Source organism: Oryx dammah, unplaced genomic scaffold (genome assembly GCF_014754425.2).
Source record: "Oryx dammah isolate SB20612 unplaced genomic scaffold, SCBI_Odam_1.1 HiC_scaffold_11210, whole genome shotgun sequence".
Classification (NCBI taxonomy): domain Eukaryota; kingdom Metazoa; phylum Chordata; class Mammalia; order Artiodactyla; family Bovidae; genus Oryx; species Oryx dammah.
This window is the reverse complement of record NW_024080603.1, coordinates 2151666-2177274: the sequence shown is the minus strand read 5'-3', so window position 1 is coordinate 2177274 and position 25609 is coordinate 2151666. Positions and strand designations below refer to the sequence as shown.

Here is a 25609-nt window from a genome sequence, read left to right as displayed (position 1 = left end):
TGGGTCATAAGACAGTTCTATTTCCAGTTTTTTAAGGAATCTCCACACTGTTCTCCATAGAGGCTGTATTAGTTTGCATTCCCACCAACAGTGTAAGAGGGTTCCCTTTTCTCCACACCCTCTCCAGCATTTATTGCTTGTAGACTTTTGGATCGCAGCCATTCTAACTGGTGTGAAATGGTATTTGCATTTCTCTGATAATGAGTGATGTTGAGCATCTTTTCATATGTTTGTTAGCCTTCTGGATGTCTTCTTTGGAGAAATGTCTATTTAGTTCTTTGGCCCATTTTTTGATTGGGTCATTTATTCTGGAATTGAGCTCCATGAGTTGCTTGTATATTTTTGAGATTAGTTGTTTGTCAGTTGCTTCATTTGCTATTATTTATACACACACATATAATTTCTTTTAAGTTGTGAAACAGAACTACTTGGTGCAAGGAAACTGCTTATAGGAAAAGCATGAGAACTGTTCAAATATGGCATGTCACGTATTTCAACTTTAATAAGTAACTTGCATCTTCGTCTTTGTCTCCCTTTAACAAAAGGCTTTGCCAGCTTCTCCTTTCTTCTTTCAAAACTGCAGGCTTTATTTCTAATACAAGCATATCACAAAATAAACTTAAAGAAATCTGACTGCCTCTTATGTTGCCAAGAACAGAAGTACAAGTATTTTATGTTATTTTGTTTAATACACATTCCATCCTTTCAACACTTAAGAAAGCTGAGGCTCAGAGAAATTTAGTAATCATCTGAAGGTACCTTTAGCCATAAGAAACAGCCAAGATCTAAATCTGGCTTTGACCTGAAAACCCATGAATGATATATTTTTTTAAGTTTTTATTTTGTATTGGGATATAGCTGATTAACAACGTTGTGATAGTTTGAGGTGACCAGCAAAGGGACTCAGCATACATATACATGTATCCATTCTCCCCCAAACTCCCTTCCCATCCAGGCTGCCACATAACATTGAGGAGAATTCCTTGTGCTCTACAATAGGTCCTTGTTGGTTATCCATTTTAAATAAAGCAGTGTATACATGTCCATCCCAAACCCCCTATCTCTTTCCTCTATCCTCCCCCTACCCTGCCCTTGGCAATCATAAACTCCATAAGCTCCTTCTCTAAATCTGTGAAATCTGTGAGTTTGCTTCTGTTTTGTAAGTAAGCTCATTTGTATCATTTCTTTTTAGATTCTGCATATAAGGAAAGTCATATGCTATTTCTCATCCTCTGACTTACTTCACTCAGTATAATGCTCTCTAGGTCCACTCACATTGCTGCAAATAGCACCATCTCATTCTTTTTAATGGCTGAGTAATATTCCACCACTTCTGTATGTACCACAGCTTCTCTATCTAGTCTTCTGTTGATGGACATTTAGGTTGCTTTCCTGTCTTGAGTAAAGTGCTGCAATGAACACTGTATCCTTTTGGATCATATTCTTCTCTAGATATATGTCCAGGAGTGGGACTACAGGGTCATATGGCAGCTCTATATTTAGTGTTTAAAGGAACACTCATACTGTTCTCCATAGTGGCTGCACCAACTGACATTCCTACCAAGTGTAGGATGGTTCCCTTCTCTCCACTCAGTCTCCAGCATTTATTGTTTGTGAATTTTTTTTCTGGCTGGTGTGAGGTGATATCTCATTGTAGCTTTGATTTGCATGTCTCTAATAATTACTTATGTTGAACATCTTTTCATGTGCCTATTGGCTATCTATATGTTTTCTTTGGAGCAATGTCTAATTAGTCTTCTTGAATGTGTTGTTTCTGTTAAGCATCACGAGCTGTTTGTAAATTTTGGAGACTAATCCCTTATCAGTCACATCATTTGCAAATATTTTCTCCCAATCTGTGTGCTGTCCTTTCATTTTGTTTACTGTTTCCTTTGCTGTGCAAAAGCTTTTGCGTTTAAGTAGGTCCCATTTCAGAGAAGGAAATGGCAATCCAGTCTTGCCTGGAAAATCCCATGGACGGAGGAGCCTGGTAGGCTGTGGTCCATGGGGTTGCTAAGAGTCGGACACGACTGAGTGACTTCACTTTCATGTTTCACTTTCACGCTTTGGAGAAGGAAACGGCAACCCACTCCAGTGTTCTTGCCTGGAGAATCCCAGGGACGGGGGAGCCTGGTGGGCTGCCATCTGTGGGGTCGCACAGAGTTGGACACGACTGAAGCGACTTAGCAGCAGCAGCAGGTCTCATTTGCTTATTTTTATATCCATTATTCTGGGAAATGGATGGAAAAATATATTGCTGAGATTTATGTCAGAGAGTTTTTCCCTATGTTTTCTTCTAGGAGTATAGTAGTGTCTGGTCTCACATTTAGGTCTTTAATCCATTTTGAGCTTCAAAAAGAATAAAATACTTAGGAATAAACCTACCTAGAGAGACAAAACACCCAAAAACTGTTAAGATGCTGATGAAAGAAACTGAAGATGACATAAACAGATGGAAAGAGACACCATGTTTGTGGACTGGAAGAATCAATATTGTCAAAATGACTATACTACCCAAGGCAATCAATAGATTCAATGTAATCTCTATCAAATTACAAATAGCATTTTTCACAGAACTAAAACAACAACAACAAAATCTCAAAATCTGTACGGAGACACAAACAATCCCGAATAACCAAAGCAATCTTAAGAAAGAAAAACAGAGCTGAAGGAATCAGGCACCCTGACTTCAGACTCTACTACAAAGCTACAGCATTAATGATACCTTAAGCATTTCAGAAATGAGGACAAAATGCTAAATAAAAAACACTATATATGTATAGTATTGAGAATTAAAGCTATTATAACTTTTAATGGAGTATAAACTGTAAAACTACAGAATCAATATGCTGTATGCCTTCAAGCAATATATTGTAAATCAACTATGCTTTTTTAAAAAGAAAAAATACTAAACAAAAACTTGTATAAGATCTTGAGAGAAGATCTTAAAAGAACTTGAGAGAAACTAAAAAAGAAGCTTGTTGCTAATTATTTCAAGCAGGCAAATCTGGGAAATTTTGTGTATTCCTTGTTTTAAGGAAACTTGAATGCTAAAATACAAACTATATTTATTAGAGATTTAACAGAAGACAGTAACAGCAAATCACACATTTTTGTCCTTTTCACTTTATTTAGAAAAAAAATTAGTAAAATTTACATATAAGAAGCATATATCTCAAACAGACCTTCTTAGGATTAAAACAGAAAAAAAAAACCCTTTTCATCTTAATAAGATGCTTTAAACAGTTGTTTTATAAACATTTAACAGTCATGTTCCTGTAAGTATTCTACAAAATACAGTGCATTGTATATGCATTTTTCCTAAGCTCAGTGATAAAATAACACCAGGTGGGAATGAGGAGACTTGAGTTCTAATGTTAACTCTTGATAGTTTGTGTTATGGGTTACATTGCGTACCCCTACATTTATATGCTAAAGCCTCAGCCTAAAACATGTCAGAAAGTGGATTTATTTGAAAATAGGGTAACTGGAGATGTAATTAGTTAGGATGAGGTCACACTGGAGTAAAATAGGCCTCTAATTTAACTAGTGTCCTCATAAAAGGGGGCAATCTGGACACAGTTACATGCACAGGGAGAATGCTATGTAAACATGAATGCAGAGATGGGGATGATGCATTATCAGCCAAGAAATGCCAAAGACTGTCAGCATACCATTAAAAGCAACAAAAGGAACCAACCCTGACATCATCTTGGTCTGGACGTCTAGCCTCCAGAACTATGAGACAATAAATGTTATTTAATTCGGTAAAGTTGGAGGATACAAAATTAACATACAGAAATCAGATGCATTTCTACATACTAACAAAATATCAGAAAGAGAATAATAATCCAATAATAATCCAATCTACTGTCGCATGAAAAAGAATAAAGTGCATAGGAATAAACCTACCTAAGGAGGCAATGACTGAGCGACTGAACTGAACTGAACTGAACTGAAAGGAGGCAAAACACCTGCACTCAGAAAAGTATAAGATACTGATAAATCAAAGATGACACAAACTGATGGAAAGATATACCAAGTTCTTGGATCAGAAGAATCAATATTGTTGAAGTGGCCATACTACCCAAGGCAATCTACAGATTCAATGCAATTCTTATCATATTATCAATGGCATTTTTCACAGAACCGGAACAAAAAAATTCTTAAAATTTGTATGAAGATAGAAAAGACCCTGAATAGCCAAAACAATTTTGAAAAAGAAGAACAGATGTGGAGGAATGACACTCCCTGACTTTAGATTATACTACAAAGCTACAGTCATAAAAACAGTATGGCATAGACACAAAACCAGACAAATAGATCAATGGAATAGGATAGAGTCCAGAAGCAAACCCAGGCACTTATGGTCAATTAATCTACAACAAAGCAGCCAGGGTGACATACTAGAGTAAAAAAATCTCTTCAATTAGTGGTGCTGGGAAAATTGGACAGCTACATATAAAACAATGAAATTGGAACATTTTCTACAGCATGTACAAAAATAAACTCAAAATGGATCAAATGCCTAAATGTAAGACTGAATACTATAAAACTCCTAGAGGAAAACATAGGCAGAACACTCTCTGATATAAATGGCAGCAACATCTTCTTGGATATATTTTCAAGAATAATGGAAACAAAAGCAAAAATAAACAAATGGGCCCTAAGTAAATTTAAAAGCTTTTGCTCAGCAAAGCAAATCATAAACAAAACAAAAAGATAATCTATGGAATGAGAGAAAAATGTCTGCAAATGATGTGACCAATAAAGAGTTTAATTTCCAACATATACAAACAGCTTATACAGGTCAATGTCAAAAAAACAAAAGCCAAAACAATAAAAAAATGGGCAGAAGACCTGAATAGACATTTTTCCAAAGAAGACATACAGGATGGCAAGAGGCATATGAAAAGATGTTCAACATCGCTAATCATTAGAGAAATGCAAATCAAAACTACAATAAGGTATCTCCTCATACCAGTCAGAATGGCCATCATTAAAAAGTCTACAAATAACAAATGGCAGAGATGGTGTGGAAAAAAGGGAAACCTCCTACACTGTTGATGGGAAAATCGGTGCAACCACTATGGAAAACTGCACAGAGGTTCCTTAAAAAATTAAAAATAGAGTTGCCATGTGATCCAACAATTCCATTACTGCATGTATATATATCCAGAGAAAATGATAATTTGAAAAAAGATATGCCCTCCAATGTTCACAGCAATGCTATTTACAATAGCCGAGCCATGGAAGCAACCTAAATATCTGCCAACAGGTGAAATGATGACGAAGATGTGGATGTATACACACACACACACACACACACATGGAATATTACTCAGCCATTATAGAGAGGAATGAAATATTGCCATTTACAGCAACATGGATGGAACTAGAGATCATCTATTAACTGAAGTAAATCAGACAGGGAAACACAAATATATATATATCATATCACTTATATGTGGAATCTTAAAAAATTATATAAATGAATTTACAAAACAGACATAGACTCACAGCTATAGAAAACAAACTTATTTACCAAAAGGGAAAGGGCATGGGGGAGGGATAAACTAGGAGCTGCAAGAGGAAGGAGACGTATGTATACCTATGGCTGATTCATGGTGATGTATGGCAGAAACCAGCCCAGTACTGTAAAGCAATTATCCTTCAACTATAAATAAGTAAATTAAAAAAAAAAAATCAGGAGTTAGGAATAGCAGAGACAACTACTATATATAAAATAGATAAACAACAGGGACCCAGGGAACTAATAACCTATAATGGAAAAGAATCTAAACATATATATTTAAAATTTTTTTAATTAAAAAAAATTTTTTAAAGATACCCAGTCTGTGGTTCTTTATTAATGCATTTTCTAATTATATAATTTTGGATATGCTATTTCAAAACTCTGGGCTCTACATTTCAAATGGTATCTTTGAAAATATTTGTTTTCTTCTAAAACCTCTCACCAAATATTTTAAATATTTCTCAGTGTATCTAAATATTAGTTACATTATTTGAGTTATACTCAAATTAAGATGAAGATAATATTTCCAAATGAACAACTGAACAGATACTATTAGAGTCTAAAGACAAAAACCTTAACAGTATAAGGTGCTAATTTGTTTAGATATTCACTGGCAAATGCTCCTCAAGTGAGGAGAATTATCAACTAGTATCTATCTAGTGCTTTTTCTGGTTGATACACCTTCCTCTCCTTCTCTGAGTTCTTATTAACACAGTTCAACAGAGCAAAACTGCACATTTGATAAAATGCCAACTTCTCGGATTTCTTACTAATCTGTAGTTCCGCATATGATGATCAGTTATGGCCCTCTTCATGACTGGTGATATCCAATTTGCTGAATATCAACTTAAATTATTATTGTCTATTTTAAAATTCCACATAAAAATTTTAAAAATTAAGAACAAAATTTTTTTCTTCCAGTTTTACTGAGAGATAGTTAATTCAAAGACTGTTTAGATCCAACTACTCTTTATTTGGCACTTTTAAAGTTTTTTGTTTAATGATCATCTTCAATTTTGAATACTTCCTCCCCTTCCTGTTGGCTTCTTTGATTTTGCCAGGATCTTTCATCTCCTCCCTTAAAACCTTTACTTACCTAAGAGCTATTTGGCTTACTTTTTTTCCCCCAATGTACCAATAAAGGTTTTCATTACCTTTGTTTTCTGTCTGAAAATATTAGAGCCCTAAATTGGTGTACAAATTTCACTGTTACGTGTGTGTGTGTGCTCAGTCGTGTCCAACTCTTGGTGACCCCATGGACGGACTACAATCCGTCAGGCTACTCTGTCCATGGGGTTTTCCAGGCAAGAATACTGGAGCGGGTTGCCATTTCCTACTCCAGGGGATCTTCCCGACCCAGGGGTTGAACCTATGTTTCCTTCATCTCCTACACTGGCAGACGGATCCTTTACCAACCACTTGGGAAGTACCGAATTGGACTGTGAAGAAGGCAGAGCACCAAAGAATTGATGCTTTTGAACTGTGGTGTTGGAGAAGACTCTTGAGAGCCCCTTGGACTGCAAGGAGATCCAGCCAGTCCATCCTAAAGGAGATCAGCCCCGGGATTTCTTTGGAAGGAATGATGCTGAAGCTGAAACTCCAGTACTTTGGCCACCTCATGTGAAGAGTTGACTCATTAGAAAAGACTCTGATGCTGGAAGGGATTGGGGGCAGGAGGAGAAGGGGACGACCAAGGATGAGATGGCTGGATGGCATCACTGACTTGATGGACGTGAGTCTGAGTGAACACTGGGAGATGGTGATGGACAGGGAGGCCTGGTGTGCTGCGATTCATGGGGTCGTAAAGAGTCGGACACGACTGAGTGACTGAACTGAACCGAACTGAACCTATAATAATAATAGAAAACCCATTCGCTTAAAGAAGTTTTAGATAGTAGGTATACAAAGTCGGATACCTAAGGTGAGACTGGGGCTACAGATAGAGCTTAGACAAACCAATTCTTTTTGTTTTTTTTGACCAGGTCTTCGTTGTGGCCTGCCAGATCTTTAGTTGTGATGTGTAAACTCTTAGTTGTGGCATGTGGGATCCAGTTACCTGACCAGGGATTGGACCTGAGCCCCCTGCATTAGGAGTGCAGAGTCTTAGCGACTGGACCACCAAGGAAGTCCCCAAACCAACTCTGAAGACATTACTATTTCCATCATTCCAAAAATCTGTACTACCTAATTCCTGACACACTGTCTAATCTCAATAACTACAAACAAACCATTTCTCTTCTTTTCACAGAATGACCATTAGCAGTTTAAAGAAATGATTAAAGAAATGCTAGCAATGTAATTTTTAAATACGATACAAAAAGAAGGAACAGGCAAACCAACAAAAAAGAGTCCAGAAACTACCTCAAATACACATGGTAATGTAATATACAATAAAGATGACATTTCAAGTCAGTGGGGAAAAGGTGAATTTTTCAATTAACGGTATTTGACTATATGTTAGCCATTTGAAAAAAAATTAAAAAGTCCCCACAGCACTCCTTTTACTAAAGTAACTCTCACAGAAATCAAATCAAGTATGAAATTGCAGTTGAAAATATTACTCTATGAGCTACAGTCTTTAAGGGCTGCCCAGGTGGCTCAGTGGTAAAGAGCCGACCTACCAGTGCAGGAGGTGCGGCTTCCATCCCTGAGCAGGGAAGACTCCTCAAGAAGAAAAGAGCACCCACTCCAGCACTCTTGCCTGGGAAATCCCGTGGACAGAGGAGCCTGGCGGGCTGCAGTCCACGGGCCACAGACACTCAGACGTGACTGACCAGCTCAACAACAATAACAACAAACAGTTTTTGAGGGGGAAACACCTATCTAAACACAATACAGTAGCCATAAAGGAAAAAGTCAAAAAAAAAGGACACAAAATGTTTAATTTCTGTTAGGCTTAAAAAAAGACTATAAAACAAGAAGGAAGCGACAAATGACAACCTGAGGGGGAAACATTTACAATAAATACGACAAACTGCCAAATATGATAGAAAGAGCTTTTACAAATCAGTAACCGAAAAAGATATGAACAAGCGATGAGAAGAAGAAAAACCAAGAGTTCTAAACATAACTCACCCTCTTGAATAAAGAAGTGCAATCTAATACGAGACACAGTTTTTATCGAGCAATTTAACAAATATTTAACATTTGCCGAAACCCGACTTTCTCAATACTTGAAGGTATGGGGAAATACAGACACTCATACACTATCAGTAGGAATGAAAAGTGGTACTTTTGAAAGGGCATTTGACAGTAAAGTATAAACAAATTTAAAAATATTACATATGTTTGTTTCAAGAGTGCTTATAGTAAAACAAAGTTAAACATGACCTAAACGTCCAAGAACAGGGAAACGGCAAATAAATATGTTATATCCACATAATTCAACAAAGTGTAGTAATGTCCAAGACACAGTAAATGAAAACAAGGTATAGAATAATAGGTTTAGTATGATGCTATCTGTGTAAATGAAAAATGAAGGATAGAAACAAACAAATGCTTATATAGACATGATACTATCTGGAAGAACAGACCAAAAATCTAACTTTGGTTATTTCTTGAGTACAGGACTAAGAGAAAAGAGAAGCATTTACTTTGCAAATCTTTTCATGGTATGGTTTATATTTTTTTCACCATAGGTATTTTATTTAAAAACAGAACTTAAAAATTAATAAGGTTAAATACTCCATAAAGATTGCTTTTGATTGACGAAATACAACTAATAATACAACTAACATTCACTGAACATCTACTATATGGCAAGTTTTGTAGCAGGGACTGAGTCTTCAGTAAATAACTACTAAACTACAATAACTGAAAAATTCAACTTACCACACACATTTATTCAAGATACACATGCATCATTTCCCACAAAGTGACAGAGCACTGTTTTTCTTATTAACTTACCCCAAATCCTTCACATTAAGAATTATTTCCAGGTAACAAATTCTCCCAAGAAATATATAGTTCCTTGAAAGTATTTCACTCAACTTATTATCACAGAGTTAAAGAACATGATTCAAATAAAGAATAACTTCATTGTTAAGCTAAAATAAGAAAACAATGAATTAGGTTCTATGGGAAAAGGTGGGCTCCAGTGTTATGTTCACTAACAAATAATAAATACGTTACTGACTTACAGTAGAGTCACAACTCTTCAAGTCCAGACTTCCTCATATATGAACATTATGATTTCCTAAGGATGTCATGTGTGTGAATTCAAACATATTTATTATTTGCCTTCAAAGATGAATTGATACAGGTAATAGCCCACATTTAAGGAAAGCAAATATAACTATTTAACAGAGGTTAGTATTGTATTTTTAAAATTTAACTCAAATACATAGTCTATTTGTCAACTTCATTCTGAGAAGCTCACTGAATTCAGTTGTATTTTGGAATTTCCTTGAAATATTATGTAACAGTGAACCTGGGAACCCACAGAGTAGGAACAAAGTTGAAGGAGTTCAGGAATGTAAACACTTCTGTTTCTCCCGCCACCTGTTTAGCTATGCATGGGTGCTCAGGCACTTCAGTCGTGTCCAACTCTTAGCAACCCCAAAGACTGCAGCCTACCAGGCTCCTCCATCCATGGGGATTCTCCAGGCATGAACACTGGAGTGGGTTGCCATGCCTCCTCCAGGGGATCTTCCCGACCCACGGATCTAACAGGAGTCTCTTATGTCTCTGCATTGGCAGGAGGGTTCTTTACCACTAGTGCCACCTGGAAGCCCTGCTTAACTATAGTGAAGATTAACTACGACTCAGTTTCTGCTGCTTTATTGACTTTTTTTCTTTTAACCTTCTGTACTATCACCTAGCCCAGTGAATACTTCCACTAGGTTCTTCCAAAGTTTTCAAATCATTTTGGTTTCCTATTCATTTATTCGATTACGAACTGCAATGAAAATTCTGTAAGCAACTACAGATCTAAAAACAAGAGAAATCTACAAAGAATTAACATTGCTTTTTCCTAAGTAGATGCAATGTAAATATTTATTAAAACTTTTTCTTTTTCCCAAATAAGCCAGGCACTATTACCACAATCCATAATTCAAGACAACATAACTAAATTTAACTCCACAGAAATTAGCATGGTACTCTAGGAATAGTACTTCTTAGGAAGATATAAAACCTCATTCGTCTCTTTCCATCTATCACCGATCAATAAACTGTTTTCAAAGAGTCAAACAAAAACTGTAACTAACAAGCATCTAACAATATGCAAAAGAAGGAAAAAGGGAAGAACCAAAGAAAGACATTTCAAGATTATAAAGTATATTTCTATCCCTGATTCATTCTTTCCTCGAGCATGAGCAGTGATCCATCTCAAAAGAAATAAAACTCTAAAATGCTAAACTAGATACAATTTCAAAAGTTCATTAGAATGAACCACATACCAGTCAAACACTGAGTTTTTACGTTCAACCTATTTCTTTAAAATTGTCTTTAATAATGGAGAGTAGTAGTTTCATTCTGAACATTTCCAAATAACTCCTCCATAAATTTTTCCAACTCAATATTCAACTAAGTATTTGTTTTCAAATTGTGAACACTTAAGGGCAGAATGTATGAAAAATGATGGAAAAATATGACATGATTTTCCTTAAATGTGTAACATAAACATATGTTAAGTCATTTAGATATGAACACATATCCAAAGCATACCATTTGCTTTTTATAAACAATATAAATTCTCTCATAAAGTGAATTCTCTTTGGATGTATCAGTGAAATCTAACTGTTTTAAGATACTCATTTTTAGATGTTAACTACAACAGCTTCCTTAACTGACTGCCACTTGACTAATCTGCCTTATTGTTACTGTTTTGGTTAAGTCTGTGTCTGACTCTTTTGTCACCCTGTGGACTGTAGCTCACCAGGCTCCTCTATCCAAGGGATTCTCCAGGCAAGAATACTGAAGTGGGTTGCCTTTTCCTTCTCCAGGGGGCCTTCCTGACCCAGGGATCAAATTCACATCTCCAGCACTGCGGGTAGATTCTTTACTCTGAGCTACTAGGGAAACTCTCTCAGCCTGCCTTAGATAACACGTTTTTAACCTTTATTAAACATGCCATGAATGGTAACCACTCTCAACTAGTATGCTATTTTTAGTACATTCAGGTACTTCTGACCTACTAGTTGAGTTACATGTTTAACAATTCAGTTGGTTGTTCCTAAACCCGTTTATATCAGTTTACTCGCTGTAGTCCTTACATAACTTAAACATTATGTAAGTCTATGGAACACAAAAGCAGAGTTATTTCTATGTAAATGAAGTTGAATGCAAGCTGAGTAGAATGACTCAATAAAGGTGAGTCATTCTTTTAAAAGGTATTAAATTAGATAAAGGTGAGACATCTGTAAAATATTAGGGAAAAACATTAAAAGTCAAAAAGAGAAACCTATATTTAGGGTTTTTCAAAAGTATCTTTAAGGCTTTATTCCACTTTAGAGAATTAAAACTGGAAATTGCAAATCATGCATTCTGGATGTACTACTTTAAACAAAAACTTCTCTCAACCATGATCTTCAAAGAGGTATTGTTAGCTCTACATCAGAAAGTCTATTAAGCGAATTTAGACTTATGGTATATTACATTTTAAGTCAAAATTTCAAAATGTTACAATATGTATCTTTTTACTTTCCTCATTTAACTTTTTCAATAACTCACTAAGTTACTCTCCCAACCTATCAGATACAAAGCCATCTAACATGTTTTTCTGAAGCCCTTGTTTAAGGGCTTGTCGTAACCAACTAGATAAATCCTACATGTCTAAATAAAATAACTGCAGGAGGAAATAGCAACCCACAGAATCCCATGGACAGAGGAAACTGGCAGGATACAGTCCATAGGGTTACAGAGTCAGGCACAACTGAGCGTGCACACACACATATAAAATAATAGTATGTAGTGATACACTCTGAAATAATTGTATGGAAAAAAGTATTAGACTATGCTTCACAAGGGCAAGGATCTTAATCTGTTCTTTTCATAGACAGAAGCCCCAAGAATAGAGTTCCTAGTGTATAGCTGATGCTCAATCAACATTTGTTGAATGAAGAACAGGAACTCACCGTGATGACAGCCTTGCTAAGACAGATGGATCCTCGGCAGCCATACTCCGTCTCATCTTCAGATTTGTAGTAACTCAGAGTATTATTTTTCAAAACTACCCAGCGATCCTGCCACCCATGAATATAGTTTGTCCACTAGAGAAAAAGAAAACAAAAAATTAAGTCAATATTTTAGAAATCCAAACAATCTTAAACAGCGGTCAATCTAAGTTTAAGACCAAAATGTGAAAAGTTCTCACTATAAACAGTTAAAAAAAAAGGCTAAGATTTTCCAGATTATATATGATTTTCCATAATTTCTTCAAAATTATAGATAAAATAGACAATAAATAAAACATAATATTTGAAGAATAAAAACTGAAGCACATTTCAGTTAAAATTTCTGCTTTTTTTTTTTTTGGTGCTTTCATCCTCCCCTCCTCACCACCTTCAAGACTTAAATTGTTTCTATCCCTGTCTTATTTGACATATTCAATAGCAAAGTAAGTTTGGCTACACAGTCTCTCACTCCCCTTCCGCATGAAGCATTCTAAAATAGAAGCCAATCATGGGCAAAACTCTATTTTTGTTATTAAGTTATTCCTATATGAAAGTGTATGATGTTTATGACTACATTAAAGTAAAAATACAGATCATCTCTTTAGTAAATCTGTATCAACTTTACTTTTACCTCCATAGCACTCTTTGAAGATCTATTTTTCAAACTCAAGGGTAAAATACAAATATAAAATTGGTTTCCAAAAACATACTTGGATTATCTGTTTCTAGTACCTATAAAGGTTTGTGCTGCTAAAGTTTTGCTGCTGCACAGTGAAGATCAAAATCAACAAACCTGCAAAGGCAGAAATGTAACCTCTATGGGAATTGCTGATATTGTATATTTTTATGTCCTGGGGTTTTAAGCAGACAATTCAAAATCTGCCAAAAACTAACTCTAAATGGATTGTTAAAATATACTGCATTGGCTCAGAGAAATCTTTTCTTTACTGTTTCCTAATTCAACAGGTTTGAGATTGTTTGGCTCTTAACATCTTCTAAACTCCACCATTACAAGCCCTCCCTGAGAACTTATCCATGCAGGATAAGCGCCCTGAGATTTACCACCACTTAAGACAGCGACTTAAAATAAGGACAAATAGACACAAAAATAAATTTACCTCTACTGTAGAATGCACTACCCCACTATGTTCCTATTTCTTTGGCTATACTGCTACTTCCAGTCATTCAGACTCAAACCCGGCTCAGGATTCCAGTACTGCATGGACAGAGCAGTGGATACAACATCAGAGAGGCTCAAGTACTTTGCTAGCTGTGTGACAAGTTCTGACAAATTATTTAACTTCATCCTATTAAACCCTTAAATCTGACTCTTATCTTTTTTCAAGTAATCCAATCAAATTATCAGGGGCTTTCCTGGTGGCACAGATGGTAAAGAATCAGCCTGCAATGCAGGAGACCTGGGTTCAATCCCTAGGTCAGGAAGATCCCCGGGAGAAAGGAATGGTTATCCACTCCAGTATTCTTGCCTGGAGAGTTCCATGGTCAGAGGAGCCTGGCGGGCTACAGGTCATGGGGCTGCAAAGAGTCGGACACGACTGACCAAATAATATTTCTGGGTTCCTGAGCAGGCTTAATAACCTTACCTCTGATATCTTCTGCTTTTAATTTCATAACTTACATAATCTTAATTATTAGGCATATTTTGCTTATTTATCTTACATATTAACCTCAGTTAGTCACTAGCTACAAAACTTACATGAACTGATTGCCTATAATAAGCAATTGTTTAGACTGGTATACCGTAATCCTATCTTATATTCAATTACTGCCTCTCAGAAAACTAGTAACTGTGTGACTACAGTCAAGTTACTTATCTTCTGTTTGTCACACTTTACCTCTTAAAGTTTTTTAAGATTAAACAAGAACAGACTTAGAACATTGCCAAGCACATAGTATTTTCTCAGTTGGAAGCAGAATTATGCACAGCTAATGAAGCTCTCTATACAAGGGATTTCCCAAGCAAGAATACTGAAGTGGGTTGCCATGTCGTTCTCCAGGGGATCTTCCTGATCCAGAAAATGAACCCAGGTCTCCTGCATTGCAGGCAGATTCTTTACTGGCTGAGCCATCAGGGTTCCCCAAAAATGAAGCTTAGAATCCTTCAGAGAACCTCACAAGAACAGATCCCTTTCAAAGGGACAGACAAGACACAATTTTGTGCCCGTATTTTTATATTATTTTCTTATAGAAAACCCAATAATTACATAAACTTCAGGCCCTTTACCCAGAAAGTGTTAACTCGTATTCACAACCAGAAGGCAGACTTTTGCCTTTTCTCCTACCCTCATAACTTTTCCTCACTCTTCCCCATTCAACAAAGACAAGGCAATACACAGGCATGGTGGCTCAGACGGTAAAGCGTCTGCCTGCAATGCGGGAGACCTGGGTTCGATCCCTGGGTCGGGAAGATTCCCCTGGAGAAGGAAATGGCAACCCACTCCGGTACTCTTGCCTGGAAAATTCCATGGACAGAGGAGCCTTGTAAACTACAGTCCACAGGGTCGCAAAGAGTCGGGCACGACTGAGCGACGTCACTTCACTTCATAACTTTTCCTCACTATTCCCCATTCAACAGAGACAAGGCGATATACAGGCACTGCAAGAAAATTAAATAATCCTGCTTCCCATAGTCCAGCAAGCATAAATTCAGGAGGAAAAAAAAAACACATTTATAATAAGGATCAGAAGCAAGTCACTCATAAAATGCTATAGGAATGAATACCTTACTATATTCATAGGAGATAACACCCTTGAGGAAAGGAGTGCTGGGATGGTTGGCAAAATAAAAGTCTTCATAAAAACAACAGTCGAGATGGACTCCAGAGATGGACAGAATTTCAGCCAATAGTTAGGTGTGAAGAAAACATCAGGCAAAGATAAGGTAATAAAGTTGGAGAGAATTCAGAAGAAATTGGGTAAAATTTATCCAGGCTTAGTTGCTCTCAAGTCCATCTAAGGCCTGAATCTTTTCCCATCCATAACCCAACTTGACATTTGTTACAACCACCTAGAATTATTGTCAACCCAGTATTTTTGGAACTTAACGTGTCTGAAGAAACAAGCCTGTAGAAAATATGTTCATATTAAAAAAACTCTGGGCTGCTGTATTTCTCATACAAGTTTACTCTACCACCACCATTCCAAATTCACTCCATTTGTGGAGGAACAAAACAAGTTAGCATTAGGATTTAACTGCATTACTAAACAGATGGAAAAGAACAGACACTTGAGTTCTAACCCTTGTTTAAAATTACCAAGTGAATACAAAGATTCAAAATATATATGTACTTGAAACTTAAAAACATACATTCAATATAAAACATTCTTGATGAAAAAGCTTCCAAGAAAACATAGTATCCATAAATTGCTAAATTTTAGGGAAATTTCCTCTTAGCTGTTAACAAGAATACCAAACCTACATCCCTATTGATTCCAGGTACACAGCAACATGGAAGTTATTTGCCTACTAAAGAAGTGATCAAACACTACATCTCTATGCACTTAAATATCACGGAGATAAGTCTTCCTTTTTTTTTTTTTTTTTTTTGGTCATAAAGTATACACTTACTACACCGCTCTGCCTAAGTGATACTCAGATACTCACACACAGCGCTTACGCCACACTGGTGACTCCACCCCTCACTACAATCCTCCTACCCCACAAAAAGGGATAATCAATAGTTCAAAAGTACAGCTTGCTTTTGTAAAATACTTAACACACTACAATACTAATCTGATGAAATTATCGGAAACACTGAGAAGCAAAAAAGATTCATAACAGTCCAAAGGGAAATGTACACTCACCACACATGTTCAATCCAGATTTCTCAATTACATCTAATCCAGAGAGACCCTGGGGAGTTCCACCTTACTGAAAACTTTTCACTGAAAGTCCAATAATGATTACAGTATCAACACACACTGTAATTTTTCCATACACAAATAAAAGTTAACACGTGCAAGCCTTAGTTTTGACATACTCATGCCTTTTCTAGGTCCTTTCTCAGCCTTCTAAAGACAATATAAAAGCCTAATATGAAACGATTACACAAACGATGTCCAAAAGCTTAGCCAAAGTCTGTATACTGGAAGCATGGTGATTTCTTAATAGGCAGAGGCTGCACATGATCTAGTATCTTATGACCAGCCTGTTCAAAGACTGGACCCTGCTCCCCTTCTCCAAGTTAACTGCCAGCTCCAGCCATTTCTAAAAGTTTAACAGAAAGAGAAAACGAAGTAAAAAAACGCAATGTGGATCTTATCACAGCAAAAACCTAAAAGAAAAGGAAAGAAAACAAAACCTTAACAACAAACCCCAAACCACGTACTACCAACGGAAAAGATTACCCACCTTCCCTCTTAAAACCGGCCTCATCCATTTTCGTTAACTAGCTTTCAAATTCTACAAGTGACTATCTGCTTCGTAAAAATTTTGGAAAAAATGTTTTTAAAAAAATACAGGAAAAGTAAAATGTCTTTTCCTAATTCTGCCCCCTGTCTGCAAGAATACTTTGCTAAATAAATAACACTATTCTTGGACTAAATAAATGTCGGTTTCCATTCTGACATGTTTCAAGTTACTATGAATATTTCTTGTACCTACCACCTGCCGATTCAATAGCTCCCTCTAAATTGGGGTAAAAGGTGAAAGGAAAGTACAAAGAGTCCTCCTCATTTAGATCTCTCACTACATCTAGCCTGGCATAGTTTCCCACCTCAGATTTCAGCACCAAGCCGAGTTGCTCCTGCTTCCTTCTCAAAAGCTGCGTCTACAAAAATCCCCCACCCCTGCTCTGCTCGGCATCTCTGGACGAACCTCTTTGGAGAGGTCTGATCTGCAGTTTTACCGTACTCGTTCCTTCGGATACTGCTGTTGCTCATCGCGAATTCCTATACCCAGGGCGGCTGCCGCCCGGGGTCCTGAGTCGCGGTGCGCATCCCGTCCCCAAACTGGATGGATCTCCGCGTTCGGACGCGCTTCCGCCGGTCCTAGGCCGCCGAGACCCAGGGTAGGCGAAGAAGACCGTCCTCTTCTGCCCCCACCCCCACCGCAGCCCCGGTCCGGACACTTCTGCGGCAGGACTCGGCCCCACACCCCGGGCCCATTCCGCAGCCCCCGCCCCGGGACAATCCGTGTTCTCGCTGCCAGCCCCACCCCGTGCCCTCAGCTGCTCGCCTCGCGGCAGGTGAGTCCGGGCAGGGGGCCCCTCAGCCTCGCGGGCTGCTCACCTTGCTGAGGACTCCGCAGCGCTCCACCGGCGGCCCGGACTCCGTCTCCGGATCCTCCTCCGAGCCCGACGAGTTCCAGCTCTGGTTATCCGACATGGAGGCGCGACAGCCGAGCAGGAGACCGGCCCCCGCTCCCTGAGCTGCGCCGGTGGAGGCGCCCAGTCCCCGGGGTGAAGGGTCGGGGGTTGGCGAAGGAAGGAGTGCCCGCTCCGGTGCAGGAGAGAGCGGGAGGAGGGATGGAGTCCGCCCGCCGCGCCGCCGCCGCCGCCGCCGCCGCGCCTGACACCGAGCGGACCGGGGAAGGAGGTCGAGGGGCGAAGGAAGCCTGCCCTTCCAGCCGTCAGCCGTCGCCGTCGCCGTGACCCCTGCGCTGCGCCCGGCGCCGCCGCCCAAATTTGGCCCCCTCGATGCCAACCTCGGGGGAGAGGAAAAGAGGAGGAAGACGGGAAGAGGGAAAACCCAGCTGCAGAGACCCAGGTCCACTCACACCTCCGCTAGGCCGCCATCTTCCTGCCTAGCCCACTATTTACCCTCCCCTCCCCTCTTCCCTCCCTTTCGTCCTCCCATTCTCCCCCTGCTCCCCGCCCCGTCCCCCTCCCAACGTCTGACGCGTCACGCCGAGGCTCGGAGTTCCCTCCCGCAACCTACCTCCGGCCTTCCCGGGTGACGCCGGGTAGGAAAGTAGGAGGAGCGGAGAAAGCAGAAGGCGGGATGGGGACCCCGCTGTGCTGCATTCTGGGAAGGACGCTGCTCCGTGCGCCGCGCAGCCTCCTGGGAGTTGTAGTCGCGGTCCCGAGGCAACTGGTGAGTGGTCCGCGCCGGGAAGGCTGGTCGCCTTGGGGACCGTGAGAGGGAGGGTGGGCTTCGTTTGATAGTTGCGTGACTCGTCCCCTGTGCTACGCTCCTATCTGTGTCTAGCGTGTTTATGACGAACCCGCCGGGCTTGTGGACCGGGACGTGAGACAGCTGCGGGAGATGCCCGGGCCTGCCCTCCGTGGCCGTTTCCCAAAAGCCGGTTAGCATCTTGCCGCTTGCCTGGGCAAAAGCATACCGGGCTTTTCTGCCTCAACCACGGGCCGGGGGGGTTGCGACCTCTCTAATGACAAGGGCATTTCTTTCCGTCAGACCACCTCTGCAAATTTCGAAGATCTTCCGTCTCGCTCTTTAGAAGTTAGACTTCACCTGAGGTTTCCCAGTTTAGAAGGGAGAATTTTTAGTCCCTTCTCACCGGAGCAAGAACTTTTCTTTGTTAGATTTACAAAGTTTTTAATTGTGGAAAGTACTTTTGGAGATGTCGGAGAATAAATGAGGTTGAAGAGTTTTTAAAGGAAAATAAGAATGTAAGGTGAGAAAGATTAGATGAGACTTCCCTCATTGTCCAGTGATTGGGACTGCGCCTAACAATGCTGGGGTGCAGTTTCGATCCTTGGTCGGGGAGCTAGGATTCCACATGCTTCGTGGCCACTTCCTTGCATAACAGAGATGAAAGTGCAATCATCTTATTGAGTAAAAACGGGTTAAGCAGTAGGAGGTTGGCTTTGCCTGAAGACTAAAATTGAATTGGTGGAAAGACTGAGAGAAGATCTAACAGATTTCGTTTTGCTTTTTTGCATATATTATTAAGATAATTTTTATGGGGAGATCGTTAACTTTGTAGCATCAATTCTTTCATCTTGTTTGCTTCTTTTCCATCTTGTCAACTTCCTAATAATTGCCAGCAGTACAATTCCTTATTAAACCTTAGCAAGAATACCTGTTTACTGCAGGTGACAGGAGGATAGAAGTGAAATTTTGAATCTGTGGGAAAAGGCACAGTGGCCAGAAGACTCTAGTCGCCATAGAGGTCAACTTACTGGAATCGTCAGGAAAAAAAAGGAATGATAGAAAGGGTTTTGTTTTCCTAGATTGACACAAAATGCTGAATCTGTTGTAAATCAGTTTCAAATTATTTTTCTGTTGTGAAATCAAGTGAAAATGCATAATTGAAACCATTCAGATGAATAAAACTTTGAGATAAGCTTTTGAAAATACTTTTGCAACAAGTTAATTAAGAGATAATCCCAATTTTGTCATTCAAAACAGAAAAATAGAAAAATTCACTTAGCACATTTTCCCTCTTTATTGAATTACTAAATTATATCCCTGTCTATGGGGTCGCAAAGAGTCGGACACGACTGAGCGACTTCACTTTCACTTTATGGGGTCGCACAGAGTCCTACACGACTGAAGCGACTTAGCAGCAGCAACAGCATCAGCAGCAGCTCAGCTGGTAAAGAATCCACCTGCAATGCAGGAGACCCCGGTTCCATTCCTGGGTAGGGAAGATCCCCTGGAGAAAGGATAGGCTACCCACTCCATTATTCTTGGGCTTCCCTGGTGGCTCAGCTGGTGAAGAATCTGCCTACAGTGGGGGAGACCTGGCTTCTATCCTTAGGTTGGGAAGATTCCCTGGAGAAGGGAAAGGCTACCCACTCCAGTATTCTGGCCTGGAGAATTCCTGGGTTACAAAGAGTTGCACACCACTGAGCCACTTTCACTTCACCTTTAGAGTGTCAAATGTGGCAAATTTTGCTTTGCCTTTCAATTACCTAATATAGTTGACTTCCTATCTCTGATTCTTTTAACTCTAGGTTTTAAAATGTCATAAGTCTCAAGGAAATGATTATGAAATGTTGAAAAATCCACTTCATAATGCAATTTATCAACAGATTCATGAGAACATCGTATATATTTATTTTTAAATTGAACCTTCTGTTGTTTTTTATGAATTTCTAAGTTGTGTGGTTGTAAGCACCAATGCTTACATCACCAAGTTACCCACTTAATCAGTAGGGAATTGTTTAATTGTATTTAGAGTTAATGAGAGAAATTGCCTTTTTATAAAAGCTTCTTTGTGTGTGTCTCTGTACTTACACGACTATTTTTTAAATGTTTTTAAGTACAGAAGGATTTTTGTACACTGATCAGAATACCTTTCTAGAAGTTGGGATTCTCTTCTGTTAATGGTAAGAAACTGCAATACAAGAATGAAATATACAAGCTTTCTCTTTATTCTGTTGTGAGAATGATAGCTTCTGAGTTTTCTCTCTTACTTAGAACCGTCCTCAACTTTATCAATATTCTATATTGTCTCTTAGAGTAGTTTTTTTTTTTTAACTTTTAAACTTGAATTCACCTGTTTTAAGAACAACCACTTGGTCCACTGTTTTATTTAATAGTTTTTCTTACCCTTATATTTACATGATATGCAAAATCTCCATATATTGTATCTAGGTCTGTTTCTGGACTTCATTCATTTTTGTTGATCTATTTGTCTATAGCTGTGCTATTACCATACTGTTTTAATTATTTAACTTTATTCTATTTTCATATATATAATAACAAAACTCCTAATGTTCTTTCTCGTTTGGATATTTTTATATATCTTCTCTTCCAGGTGAATTTTAGAACGTTTTGTCAAATTACATGAAACAGTCTATTGGAATTTGGATTAAGAATGCACTTAATTTGTGAAGCAAATGACATCTTTGCAATATTAGTTCTTAGCCTTGGTTAGATACTTTATATACCTGATCTAACTTACTCCTTAGAAACCACATAATGTGAGCATTGGTTGGCTTCATCTTAAGGATAATGAAACTGAAGCTCAGTGCTGCCAAGTAACTTACCCAGTGCCAAATAGCTACTAAGTATTGGAGTTAGGATTTGAAAACAGATCTGATTTTAAAGGTTGTACCATTTTCTTTGATTCAGGAGACCCCTAAAGATGGGAAGAATTGTGTAAATAATATATTCGGTAGATGAGTATATCAGAGCAACTGTGCTCTTAATTCAGTTAATGGTTTTGAATATCTTTTCACTTACCCAGCCCTTACATCTATGCTGTCTTACTTAACCCTAATGTAGAATTTACTATTGCTCTTCTATTTCCATTATTGTTTATAATATAGAAATAATATATTACTTCTTTTTCTAATATAGAAACACTATATTATTTCTATTTCTAATATAATTATTTCTATTTCTAATGTAATTATTTTCTATTTCTAATATAATTATTTTCTATTTCTAGTATGTCTTCACATGAAGACACTGAACCCAGAGATTTTAAATAACTTTCCAAAGATCATACAACATCAAAGAGAATAGTTGTTGTTCAAACCAGCATCTCTTGCGTCTTCTGCACTGGCAGGTGATTCTCTAGCACTGACCCATCTGGGAAGCCCTGTCATCCCACTAGAATTCTTCTTTCTCGCCATCTTCACCTTGCTTCATTCTCCCACCTTTTTCTGTCTACAAAACTCCAATCCCAAAGCCTTCATCCCTGCCTCCCTCTCCCATTGGAATGACACAAAAACCAAACACCTAGCGGTTTTACTAATCACAAGGTAGGGGTCTAGAAGTAAATATGTCTTCTTGATGCTGGAATTATAGTAGCAGAGGATGTCCCAAGTTGAAACTGAGGTCATTGTCTAATATTTAAAAATGATGTTATAAAGAGCCTTCATTAGTCCACTCAGCCTGCCATAACAGAACACAACATGCTAGGTGGCTCTGGTCTTGTTCGGTTCAGTTCAGTTCAGTCGCTCAGTCGTGTCCGACTCTTTGCGACCCCATGAATCGCAGCACACCAGGCCTCCCTGTCCATCACCAACTCCCAGAGTTCACTCAGACTCACGCCCATCGAGTCAGTGATGCCATCCAGCCATCTCATCCTCTGTCGTCCCCTTCTCCTCCTGCCCCCAATCCCTCCCAGCATCAGAGTCTTTTCCAGTGAGTCAACTCTTCGCATGAGGTGGCCAAAGTACTGGAGCTTCAGCTTTAGCATCATTCCTTCCAAAGAAATCCCGGGGCCGATCTCCTTCAGAATGGACTGGTTGGATCTCCTTGCAGTCCAAGGGACTCTCAAGAGTCTTCTCCAACACCACAGTTCAAAAGCATCAATTCTTCGGCGCTCAGCCTTCTTCACAGTCCAACTCTCACATCCATACATGACTACTGGAAAAACCATAGCCTTGACTAGACGGACCTTAGTCAGCAAAGTAATGTCTCTGCTTTTGAATATGCTCTCTAGGTTGGTCATAACTTTTCTTCCAAGGAGTAAGCGTCTTTTAATTTCATGGCTACAGTCACCATCTGCAGTGATTTTGGAGCCCCCAAAATAAAGTCTGACACTGTTTCCACTGTTTCCCCATCTATTTCCCATGAAGTGATGGGACCGGATGCCATGGCCTTTGTTTTCTGAATGTTGAGCTTTAAGCCAACTTTTTCACTCTCTTTCACTTTCGTCAAGAGGCTTTTTAGTTCCTCTTCACTTTCTGCCATAAGGGTGGTGTCATCTGCATATCTGAGGTTATTGATATTTCTCCTGGCAATCTCGATTCCAGCTTGTGTTTCTTCCAGTCCAGCGTTTCTCATGATGTACTCTGCATAGAAGTTAAATAAGCAGGGTAACAATATACAGCCTTGACGTACTCCTTTTCCTATTTGGAACTAGTCTGTTGTTCCGTGTCCAGTTCTAAATGTTGCTTCCTGACCTGTATACAGATTTCTCAAGAGGCAGGTCAGGTTGTCTGGTAGGCTTCATTTATCCTTAATTATAGTGCTTCCCTCATGGCTTAGCAGTAAATAATCTGCCTGCCAATGCAGGAGACTCAGGTTCCATCCCTGATCGAGGAGGATCCCCTGGAGAAGGAAATGGCAACCCATTCCAGTATTCTTGCCTGGAAGATCCCATGGACAGAGAACCCTGGTGGGCTACAGTCCATGGGATTGCAGAAGAGTCAGGCATGACTTAGTGACTAAACAACAACAAACAAAATTATCTTTTAATAGGCCCTGTCTCCAAATACAATCACATTGAGAGTTAGGTCCTCAAAATATGAATTGAAGGGAACACATTTAGTCTATAACAGTGCTTACAGGTTCTGTATTCCCACAGTGTTTATTATTAAATGTATCAAAAGATACATTTTGAGTTAAATAGTCTTTTTTAGCTAACCTGGGAATTTAACTGTTCCTGGTAATCTTTATAATACTGTTCCCAACTGAAACATAATCAGTTAAAAACTGGGGATTTACATACAAAACGTGATTTTTAAAACTTAAGAATTACTAATCCGTGAATTAGAGGTAATGATCTATGAATAGCAACAGTCTAAAAACTAAAGTACAAGGGAACAAAATACAGCATATAAGCAATAATCTGGGTAATGAAATTATGGACCACTTGAATTTCCTCTTTGTACCCTTTGGTATGAAAAAAAGTATGTCATGTGAGTGTGTGTGTGCCTGTGTATCACTTTTATAATAGAAGAAATGGTTTAATTATAAACGATATAAATTAAAGATTAATCTCTACATACAGTGTTCTAAGTTAATTTTCAACTTAGAGTTGTTAATGTCCCTGTTTTTCCGTACATTTCCCTCTTTAACATAAGGAGAATTGATGATTACAGCATTTCTTAAGAATGCCCCATCATGTCTTCAGAGTTATTTTCCCCAAGCTGCCGACCCCTACTCACATTCTGATGCTCAGATAATGACAGTTATGTCATAACTGCTGTCTCACTGACAAGGATTGTATGAAACATCCCAAGTTTTGAAAAGTTAAAATATGAAAAAAAGATGTGCTCTTGAAGCAGTGAGATATGGTGCGATCGGCCTTCCCTGTCTATGGATTCCACATCCTTGGATTCAACCAACCTTAGGTCACAAATATTCAGGAAAAAAATTCCAGAAAGTTCCAAAAAGCAAAGGTTGAATTTGCTGCCCACCAGCAGCTATTTATATATAATTTACATGATATTTATATGTCATTTACATGAGCTATTTGTATATCATATTAGGTGTTATAAGTAGCTTAGAGATTATTTAAAGTATACAGGAGGCTATGCACAGGTTATATGCAGATACCACACAATTTAACATAAAGGGCCTGAATACTCATGGATTTTGGTATCCGCAAAGAGCCCTGTAACCAATCCCCTGTGGATACTGAGGGAGGTCTGTACTTGCTTTTTAAAGCATTTCCCCTTCTTTTTTCCTCCCTATGAGGACTATTTATAATTTTTAGAATATAAAAACATACATATAGTCCCCTACTTAGAATGATTTAACTTAGGATTTTTCGACTTTATTTTTTATCTTTTCCCAGGCTAGCAGTGTGCAATATGATACTCTCTTGTGCTGTCGAGCAGTGTCAGTGAGTCACAGGTCCTAGTTAGCCATGTGATCATGAGGGTAAACAACACAATTCTGTACCCATAAACCCGTTCTGCTTTTCACTTTCAGTACTGTACTGAGTAAATTACATGGTTTTATCAAGGCTCTTTGACTGAAGGGATCTGAAATGTATTTTGGGTAGCTCAAAGAAGAGATGTTATTTTAGAGATCTCTGACTCCTCAGCTGGGCCTTGTATGCATATTTCAGTCCTTGGAAAATGCAGTCTGGGTGTTTTTCTGTTCATCTGTGGGGCCTCATGGTATCTCTCATCTCTGTGTTCTTGTCTTCTCAATCTCAGTTTATTTGTGTCTTCATATCTCGTTTTGCATGTTGTCCAACTTGTTTTAACTACCTATCAGTTTCCAGGCCCTCTCGATGTCAGTAAAGAATCCGCCTGCAATGCAGGAGACCCTGGTTCGTTCCTGGGTTGGGAGGATCCCCTGGAGAAGGGATAGGCTACCCACTCCAGTATTCTTGGGCTTC

General features: G+C 38.8%; 2 protein-coding genes across 4 annotated transcripts in view; one reads left to right on the top strand and one right to left on the bottom strand.

Moving 5' to 3' along the window:
- Positions 1-18650, bottom strand: part of LOC120860953 (ceramide transfer protein) — a 122519-nt gene extending 103869 nt beyond the window's left edge. Inside the window, exons 1-3 of one of the 2 annotated variants that reach the window (XM_040236663.1) lie at positions 18550-18650; positions 17902-18304; positions 12613-12747 (exon numbers count right to left, since the gene is read on the bottom strand). In XM_040236663.1, coding sequence (XP_040092597.1) covers positions 12613-12747; positions 17902-18304; positions 18550-18635 — 624 coding nt within the window. In that variant the 5' untranslated portion in view covers positions 18636-18650. Of the gene's footprint in view, positions 1-12612; positions 12748-17901; positions 18305-18549 lie in introns of those variants that run through there. The other variant, XM_040236662.1, reaches the window with a different exon arrangement.
- LOC120860951 (DNA polymerase kappa-like) overlaps positions 18472-25609 on the top strand; it is an 87431-nt gene continuing 80293 nt past the window's right edge. For both annotated transcript variants that reach the window (XM_040236659.1, XM_040236660.1), the window contains exon 1: positions 18472-18705. In XM_040236659.1, the coding sequence (XP_040092593.1) occupies positions 18613-18705 (93 nt within the window). In that variant the 5' untranslated portion in view covers positions 18472-18612. The remainder of the gene's footprint in view (positions 18706-25609) is intronic.